The sequence below is a fragment of the Seriola aureovittata genome, chromosome 3, assembly GCF_021018895.1.
Source record: "Seriola aureovittata isolate HTS-2021-v1 ecotype China chromosome 3, ASM2101889v1, whole genome shotgun sequence".
NCBI classification, from domain to species: Eukaryota; Metazoa; Chordata; class Actinopteri; order Carangiformes; family Carangidae; genus Seriola; species Seriola aureovittata.
The window spans coordinates 8,214,115-8,224,272 of record NC_079366.1 but is presented as its reverse complement, the minus strand read 5'-3'; the positions used below and the strand labels follow the sequence as shown (position 1 = coordinate 8,224,272).

The following is a 10,158-nucleotide window of genomic DNA, read 5'->3' as shown; positions in this document are numbered from 1 at the left end:
ACTGAAAGGTTGTCACTGAGGCCACTTTTTGTCTCATTATTGCTCTTCTTCTGCCACAAGTTAGCTAAATTAAATGGCTAATTTATAGTAATATAAAACTGCCCGTCAGACTGATTAATGGCACTGTACCATGTAATGAACGTTTACTGATATGAAAATTAGCACTTGCTTTCAAGTATGTTAAAATGAGTAAATGTTGTTCAGCATGGATCCTCATGATATCATGAACAGAAGCTCCAGCTTTTGTCTCTACTGTAGTTACACACACTTGGAGTTTCACATGTACTTCAGAATCTTATCTCTCAGGTGGAATCAGTCTGCCTCCAATCTTACTTTATTTTATGACCCTAAGCAGTGATCATAGACCCGTGCGCCAATCAACTCATGACCACGGATATTCAGATGATCATGTAACATCATTTGTTTCACAGAGTCTTTGCTGATAAGGACATGGACGTATGAAAACAGAAACAAAGATCAAACCAGTCATTTGTATACATATATGTACAAAGCAAATGAAAATCAAAGGTTTCATCTCAGGCACATGTGGTAGAATCAAACTGGATGTCAGCGACGTCAGCTCAGGACTTCACATGTCCCTCTTTGGGTCAATCGACAGTAGAAAGGCAGCAAATGAGGAATGACAAGGTCAAAGGGAATGGTTTCATGTGCAAAATTTAAACAAAATAAGTGCATGTAAAGTTCAGGTTGAGTAAGAAGAAAATTACCAAATCAAAATCCTGAGTGAAACATAATGATAAATAGTGTCCCAATCTTTTGAAAGCAAAGAAAAGTGCAGAAATAAAAAAAAAAAAAGCTAAATTTTAAAGGGGCAGAGATTCAGTGCCCTACCTTCATGGGCCTTTTTCACACGAGACACTGGTGCATCACAATAGGAAAAATCAGAGATATAACTAATCAAATGAATGATGGCTGAATTCCATTTAGCTGCTTCAGTTTCAGGGTCCTGGTATTGTACATGCTGACACACTGGCCCACTGTATTGGCTTCCTGGGACATGGTGACATTGTTAATGTTGCTGCTGTGAAAAAGCCCTACTGCCAGAGCTTAGACACACACTGCCAAACTGTTATCTTTCACACAGTATGTTAAAACCAATACTTAAAAACTATGTATCATGTCATCATGTATCCTCCTTGGATAATTTGGTTTTCCCAGTCCTTTAACAGTTATTACATCATTTCCGATCCTTTCCTCATACTCTGATCTGTCTTCATTAGATCAAAAGAAAACCCACTATAATGGTTTAAATTGTGGGAGTTGACAGTTACATTTAGTTTGATTATTTCCATTTGCAACCCTGTGCTTGACAAATAAACAACACAGTTTACATTATGTGGTGAAGAGGTTTTCCAGTAAGTTGCACATGATTCAGTTTGACTGCTGCCCCTCTTCCTGAAAACACTGTTGCTGAAACAATGAGAAAAATAATCAATTCTTCATTTGAAAGGAAAACAACTTCAGTTCCGACAAGTTATCAGGTAAAATGGCGACTATTCCATATCATGAACTGAATGTATTTGAGTTTTTTGGCTTTTGGTAAGATTGTTCGCACTTATAAAATAACACTTTAAGCATTAGCTGACTTTAAGTTAAGTTTAACTGAGAAACAGTATTGATGGACAGAAATAAAACAAATGACTTTCTCTGACACTCAAAATAAACACTGGACACACAAGTTGTGACAATACTCTGAATACGTAACATTTTGAATCCCAAGTTAGGTATGCATCAGACACTCGCTTCAGATTGAGCTTTGGGTTTTGTAAATAAAAAAAAAAAAAAAGAAATAATGTCAAATGCCAGCTGTTACATGTAATTCACATGACATGGGACGAGCAGACAAATGCACATATTCGTTTTTTTTTTTTTTTTAAAGGCTCAAGATGTTTTTCCAGAAGTCACTGCATAGAGTCAGTGTTTCTGACAGTTTGCTATATCTCTCTGCGTTGAACTGATTGTTGGAAAAGGAGAAAGTAGGTACAGAACACAGGAACACGGAGATGATGGAATAAAGACAGGAAGGCTGTGAAGGAAGGCACAAGGTAGAAGCTGGCTCCCACAACTGGTCTCATGTCAGTTTGTATTATTAAACTTTTGAAAGCCACTGACGTGTTAAGAGGCCATCTTGCCTCTGCCAGTGATGAGGGACAACTTCAACCTAAATCTAAAAGGAAGCAGCAGATCAGATGACAGGAGGGTGGTCCCTCTCATTAAAGGTTCCCCCAGGTGTTCGGAGGGGGAAACTGGTCCACATCACCAGATTCGTCATGAGATTTGTCCCCCAGGTTGAATGTTAGTTTGTACCGCAAACGTACTTTTTCCTGAAACCGAAACAAATGTCAGACCAAGGTTACATCACCAGCAATGATGAAACAAATCTTTGCTGCCAAGTTTCCTTGTAAACAGACAAAAGGGTCGAACAAAGACTACCTTGTGAGGGTTAGCCAGCAGCAGGATCTGTGTGATGGCGGCTGGAGGCAGGATGGGATTGAAGGCTGGGAGCTCAGTATTAGAGGGAGGCTGCAGCTTCACTTTCATCACCTAGGCAACATGGACACATTCACACACACAAATACACTTAAAAAGGTTATAACAGATATTTTCAAAACAACTATTTATCAAATAACAACATGAAAACAATATAACAATCTGAAAGGTGTTGATTGTAGAGAATACACAAGAAATTATCACTTGAATCTGCAGCTTCCCTCAGTTTTACATCGAATTTCAGCTCATTGTTTAGTGGTATGATCCACAACTGAACTGTTCTCGTTCACTCTCACTGCTCTCCTGGCGTCATTTTGCGCTGCAGCAGTCAGCTGTTTTCCGCTGTACACTAACTGCTCAGCACCGGGCAACTAACTGGTTAACATAGTGGAGACAGATATTTCCTCCAAGAGTTGGTAGAGACCAAAAACAGAGCTAAAAAAAGAAGGAAATATTGGAGCTGTTTAACAGGTGGCCAGAAACACAAATTCAGTGTGTCAGTATTCAGTATCTGCTGGATGTATTGATTAGCAACTGTCTGCCCCCAAGTGGCCAAATAAAATTTGCAGGTTTAACAAGTGATATCCACAAATAATATTTTTGTCAACAGATGTGGTTTCCAGGTGACTAATTGTTAGAACTCTAATAACACAAATGCTGATAGCTACTGTTGGGACTGGACCAGAAACAGGTCCGGTACGCTTCAGGTACGCAATGGCATCTCGGACTACTAAGCAAGCCTCTTATCAGTGTGACTAGCACACAACATGAACCCACCTTGGGCACAGCTGCCTGAAAACGGATGTTGGTGACAGGAATGGGGGCTGAGGACAGCATGGAGATGATCACCACCAGCACGTCTGGCCGTGATGGAGGACAGTCACGGGCAAAGGTGAACAAAACCCGGAGGCTGTGTTTGTCAAATACAGTCACTGGTAATAAGCTGCCTGAAACATATGTGCAGACACAAAGGAAAACCCATCAAAATATGATGTGGAGATATAAAGAAAGAAAAACTGCACCCATAAGCACAACCAGCGTCACTGTTGGGTGTGGTGTTATTGCTTGTGCTTACTAGGTTTGATTGATTCCAGAGGCACAGTAACGTCAGTGAGGGAGATGTTGTCACAGGGGTCAGCAGCAAGTGATGAGCCTTTCTCAGCAGCTGTGAGACTGAGGTTAGAGAGGAGGAGAGTGTCAGGCTGCTCCGATTGGACGGCCAGGCTGGATGTGGGCCCTGGAACGGGAGCTAGACCAGAGGACGTGATGTTTGCAGGGGGAGCAGGTCTAGAGTTGGTGTTGGACTTGGTTTGGAGATCTCGTAAAGAGACTCTGGATTGAGTCTGGATCTTATCCCTGCATGTAAAAGCAAGTGATCAGTTGTGTAAAGGAACAGAAAACATGGACGGTTACAAATGCCACCCATCAACAGGTATGTTACCACTGTTTCACTTCATGGTTATGAGAGGTCAGTGTATTAAACGTGTCACAGTCATACTTTCCTCCATCAGACAACTTTATGTTATTAACTCCACATCTTTCTATCCGTTTGCCTTACCATTTGACCTGCAGGCTTTCTGGAGGTAAGGACTGCTGCATCAATGTCTTCCCCAGCAAATCTAGCTCTTCCATGGCTTTAGGAGGAGCAGTAGTAGAGCTCCCTGCTGGTGGAGCCTGCTGTGTCTGGACCACAGCTGGGAGCAACACTGCAGCTGGTACAGATGGAGCAGATGATTCTGTGCTATCAGAGGACTGAGAAAACAGAGGGTTAGAGTTCCTGTTTCAGGACTGTATAGGGGAGGAGATTATGTTAATAGTTTTTAAAATGTACCATTTTTTTGTGTGATTATAGCATATTTTGTTAATATTTATTTGTAGAAGAGTGTTTTAAAACTTCCACTCCATGGCCCCAAAGTTACGAAATTTCAACTTCTACAAATACTGGCTTTAACATGAGCATGTACAGAACTATCTTGCAACACGCACCTGGAAAGTGTTCTGGGAGTCGTAGTTTTCTGTTACATTCAGTCCTAAGAAAACAAAAACAACAAAAAGGTTCATTACATTTGATCCCTGTTTTTGGTGGTTAAAACAATAAAATTAAAAACGCTTTCCAACAAATCCCAAACACAATTCAAAAATAATGATTATAAAAAAAATAAAAAAAAATCACTGCCTATGTAAGAATTTGTGGAAAGTTTGGTTAAATACAAAGACTGAGAATGGCTTCTAGCTTTATTGTGGCCAGGTTTAGTCTTCCTCTACGGATGCTGGGTCAACAGGAAGGCTACACCCCAGCCAGTGGAAATAAGGTATAACTGTGCTGTGCAGACTAACACCGCTTATACTGCTAACTTAGCCTTTTTAAGATTGTTAGAAATGTTCAGAAGCCAGATGAGTTTCTTTGTCAGCACTGAGCTGTACTTACCCAGAGACATGAGTTCATCATCCAAGAGGCTGATACCCACGTTCTGAGTCAGGGTCTGTAGGCTGGAGGACTCTGTGTTGGGTGATGCATTAAGTCCCATCAGGTCTACAAGTGCTGAACTACTGCCTCCTGATTTGGACAGAAAATACCCATCAGCGATCATATAGTCTACAGGAATGTTTGGAGAATATGTTAAATCCATAAATACTGATGGATGCCAAATCACATGTACCTACCTGGTTGTGAGGGCATGGTTATGTCATCTTTTGTTACCTCCTCACCCTTTACCAGCTGTCTATACAGATTGATGACCTGTGTCAAGCTGTCATTGGCCTCTAAGATGTCCGCTGTAAGCAGAAAACTAATTAGCAATACCAAAGTGGTTTTCTAGTCTTATGCTCTGGATAGGAACTGATTACATGAAATCTGTAAAAGTCTTGTTCTTCCTTATATAATACCACGTACTTCCTAACTTACCTAGGGCTTCATCATTATCCTCTGTATCACTGGCTAATCGGAATAGTGTAGGCCTCATCTTTTCACAGCGCTGGTAAAGATCCTGCAATTAGACACATGTTAAAACACTACAGCAACACTTCTACTGAGTCGGTCCCAGCTGGATTATGAGACTATAGCTGAAGCAATGTTTTAAATGCGCTGAGCTGTGCTAACCTTAATGAGTTCCTGGTTGCTCTGGGAGCAGCTCTCCTTGCTGTAGCCCTCCAGCAGCTGGCTCAGCAGGCTAACACTCTCCTTCACCTCCTGGATGGCGTTCACTCGCTTTGATACCTTCTCCACTCGCTTCTGGTCCTAGAGGAAAAAAAAAAAAAAAAAAAGCATCTGATCTCACAGTGCCCGGGACCAAGAGAAACATTCAAAATCTCTAAATCTAAAACTGAAGCATTTTTGCAGACCTTCATTTCCAGACTGATTTTGTTCAGTGATGTGACAATGTAGGGATAATTAAGGCTATATTACAGTTTAAGACTTGTCTTTATCACAGCAAACACCCACAGTATTTGAGGTTGAGGCGTTTTTTTAATTAATTTAAATATAATTAATGTAATAATAATAAACAATAAATAATATAGAAACTGAAGCCTGATGTTTGATTTTTACCTGGATCAAAGCCTTGATTATTAATTGGATGTTCAGCTTCTTATATCTGTTGCCAAGTGTTGGAGGAGATTGATTACATAACTTAAAACAAAGTATTAATCACTATAAAAATCTAAATAATTAAATAGTTAAAAGGGCCTTCCGACTAGTATTCAGGGGCATTAATATCATAATGCTACATAATCAGGTGTATTTTATACAAATGGTGAGCAAACACACAGCACATACTGCACAGCACATTTAGTTAACAAAACTGAAGACTCACTTCCTGGACCATTTCCTTGATGAGTTTGTTTGCTGCTCTTAGATCTTCTGGGTGAGTGCTGTTCAATAAGCGTGACAGCATCTAGAAAAACAGGACAGGACAGAAGAGGGGGAGGAAAGAGGAGGGAAGCAAACTTGTAAACCATTGGTGCCTTAACAATTTTTGGAGGAGAGTTTCACGTCAGAAGGATTTGATGGGTAAAGATGATTTTCATGGATCAGGAACGAAGATGATATGATTTGCAAATCCTTCTCTTTGTAAACCTTCTCCATCATCACTCATACTTCATACCTTGGATTTCTCCTCATCCTCAAAGATGGCACTTTTGGCTCTGGGTGGAGGGGGTGGGAGGGGCTGGTCATCAGGAAGCACAGGATCCTGCTTGACAATACCTGGAAGAGAACAAGGACACCTATTAACCTTATACATAAACAGCACAGCCCCTGTTTCATACATGTGCACTGTATAGTGTATAAATCTCAGTCACAGAATCTGCATTACCTCTGACTCAGAGTACTGTGAGAGACACTGGCGCAGTAACACTGTACTTGACACAAAAAGGTAAACACACCCAGCGTGGTACAGATGTGGTTTATACACAACCCTACATGAGGATTGACTGTACTGCAATAACTCTGGTCGGAAACTTTGTCTACATTCACCTAAGCATGACTAAGGACATTAGTCTCATGTTAGTGGCTCATCAGCATAAAAAGGAGAACTGATACCACTTTGTACAAAACACTATTTGTTAAAACAGGGAAAATATCAGGAACCAAAAACACATTATCAGTGAAACATGATAAAACACTGAACTGCAGACGGACTGTTATTATTATTTGTGGATGGTTTGCAAATCTGCACTGTGGGAGCTACTGGACACCTGAATTTCCCGGAGGAAATGTATGAAATGTGTGGGTAGTTGGTTGGTTAGTACCATCTATCCATCTATAGATGGAATAACACAACTTGTCGAAGTCCTTCAGCTTGATGGTTACTCATGTTCTCAAACATCTGGAGCATTCACCTTGTTTTTTCAGCATCTGATATGCATCTGCTATCTTGGTCTCATCTGGCAGCTTCACCGTCCACCTGTACATTATTTCCAACACCTTCTTCTTCACTGGCTCTGGAGCCCGGGCACCTAAATACTGCAGGGAGAGTGGGGGAAGGTATTAACAATTGTTAAAGAAAAATGTCTTTATTCTTTACGACATATTAATACTAAAAAAGAACCATCTCCTAAACTGACAAGTGTGTTGCGACTTACTCTCTGGTTATCAATACTTTAGTTAAGTTAGATTAGGAGGGAAATCTCATGGTCACAGTCTTAGCTTCATGTTCCAACAAACTTGCAGCTTCACATTGTGAATTTCTGATGCTTGTGATGATTGATTCTGTTATCACACCTCCTCTTGGAACTATGCTGTGTGATCAAGAATACAGTTGCTGTTTCCACTATTTAATAAACCCCCACAAAAAAAATCAATTTCATGGTTATATAGCATATAACCAAACTGATATGACAGCACACTGGACAACAGTCATTACCTTGGGTGAGACCACCTTGATGAGCTCATTGAGAAAGCGAAACTTTCCCACTTCATTATGAAATCGCTTTCCACAGTTCTTCATGCACGTCTCAAGAACCTGGGAATTGGTCAAAGTTTGCTGGTTTTACATTTCAGACAAGCCAGTTTTGATAATGACAAATGACATGTGCTGTGGACTTTTGCCGGCCTTTGCACTTGTTAGCTACAAAACACAGGGACACAAGTGAAAATTTAACTTCAAGTTTTGATGGTAAGCGAACATGTTAATGCTGCACACAGTTCAATCTCTTACTGTAAGCGCTTGCATAGCCTCCCACTCCTGAGGAGACTGGATTTTGTGGGCCAGAAGTCTGGTTGCAAGCTGAGGACTGAGGGATTAAAAACAAAAGACTGTTAACTGTCACTTTACTGACAGTAAATAAGGTGTCAAGAATAATCCAATACAGAAAAACACTTTGTACTAACGTACACAAATTATTTTGCAACATGTGAGGCAAAGCACTCTTGAAATTAAAAAAAAAACCCTGTGAGAGAACGGACAGGCTTAAAGTTGTAACGAAATATCACGTAGTTTATAGGTTGAATGTTTTGAGTTATAAAAGCTGTGAAACTGGATGTAAGCAAGTTGTTAAAATTCACAGTCTAGACAATGAGTATTTGGACAGGTTGCAGTTCAAAAAAACATACAAAAACAAAAGTTCTGTGGACTGATGAAACACAAATCAACTTCTATCAAAATGATGGAAAGAGTAAAGTGTGAAAGAAAAAAAAAAAGGAAACTCATAAGACAAAGCCACCACTTCATCTGTCATGCATGGTGGTGGTTTTGTTATGGCTCGGTCATGAATTGAACCGTCTCACTGGAATATATTGATGATTTCACTGCTGACTGAAGCAACATGATAAATGCACAGGTACAAACTCAAATTACCTTAGTAGCCTCCAAGGGAGGATACAAAGCATCTGCTATTATATTTGGGTCAAAGGCTTCAGGCAGTCATCAGGCAAAGGATCTTCCACAAAATATTAATGTGATGATTTTGTTTGACTTCATGTGGATCTGCCAATTATATTTGAAAGCCTAAACTTTGGGCATTGTGTTAAAAGGGCGATAACTCCCACACAGTTCTTTCTATGCTGTGTGGAAGATGTCTCTCCAATAATTATGGTCTGGACTGTAGCTCAACAACAGACATAGCGCAGGTGTTTGTGCATTTTGTTTAAGGCGAAAATCAGAACAGATATTCTGAAATAGTGTGATATTCATCACCACCATGATCTCACCCTTCTGGTTCATCGTTGAGCTGATCACAAAATCCCTTGATACTGTCCCAGTCATTCTCCTTATTCAGAGGATTGGTGGCCTTGTCTGTGTAAAAGAAAACACATTAAACTAAAATTCTACATTTGCTCCATGTCCTGATTTGAAACCAGCTGCATGTGAGTGAACTTCTGCATTGAAATTTGGCAAAAATGTTTAGATTTGTCAGATCTATCACACCTCTCAGACTGACACCAACGTTTCGCAGACTGAGATTTTACAGGAGCAAAGTTCAGAATTAAGTGTCGGGTAAACTGAACGCTTGTGATCCCTGTCAGCAGCTATAGCCTCTGGTTGTTTGCATTATGCAAATGATCAGTTCTCTGGTTTGAAGTATATGAAGAGAGTTGCTCGTGTTTGCATTAAATGTGTGAGTGAATCATGAGGTTACTGCAGAAGCGGCTGGTTCCTGGTTTGGGTGTCGCTTTCATTCAGCTGACATGTCTTGATCAGCAGCTAACTAGCTAATTGATTTGTTAGCATTCAGCTGGGCATTACTCGGATTTTTAAAATTAAATGTCATGACAGCTATCAGCACTGAACATAATGTGGGCTCATAATGCAAGGACATTACAGCAAATATGATGCATTATCCGAATGAGCTTGTTCCTTAACGCCAACTGCACTTTTTGATTTGATGACATTCGCTCTCTTGACTCTCAAAAAAACTATTCCCCAGAGAGAGCAGTATGGCCGACAACGGCAAATTCAAACTGACAATATATCTCTCTATCTCTGAACAGTGTCTCGGCTATCGCTTTAGGTTCAAATGATAAGATGGTATTGTAATGTATGGTGACTTACTGATTCGAGACTGCAGGCTAACCTCATCTGGAGGCGCCGCCGCCATCTTTCGGGAATAAACAAGTGGTCAGCATCGCGTGATTTTGTAACATATCGCGCGAATGGACGCCGGGGCAGCGGCTCTGTAGCTCCCCCAGTTGGGCGCGAAGGGAAACAA

General features: G+C 40.5%; 1 protein-coding gene across 1 annotated transcript; it reads right to left on the bottom strand.

The window, feature by feature from the left end:
* Window positions 1–307: 307 nt before the first annotated feature.
* LOC130166977 (ADP-ribosylation factor-binding protein GGA1-like) lies at window positions 308–10,095 on the bottom strand. The gene is made up of 17 exons (XM_056372860.1): window positions 10,002–10,095; window positions 9,161–9,245; window positions 8,169–8,244; window positions 7,875–7,973; window positions 7,351–7,474; window positions 6,615–6,715; window positions 6,324–6,404; window positions 5,612–5,749; window positions 5,417–5,498; window positions 5,176–5,286; window positions 4,940–5,068; window positions 4,498–4,541; window positions 4,070–4,263; window positions 3,587–3,867; window positions 3,289–3,458; window positions 2,455–2,565; window positions 308–2,345 (listed from the first exon to the last, which is right to left on the bottom strand). Exons 1-17 carry the CDS (start codon window positions 10,045–10,047, stop codon window positions 2,235–2,237), a joined length of 1,983 nt encoding a protein of 660 aa, XP_056228835.1. The 5' UTR covers window positions 10,048–10,095; the 3' UTR covers window positions 308–2,234.
* Between the last annotated feature and the right edge of the window lie 63 nt (window positions 10,096–10,158).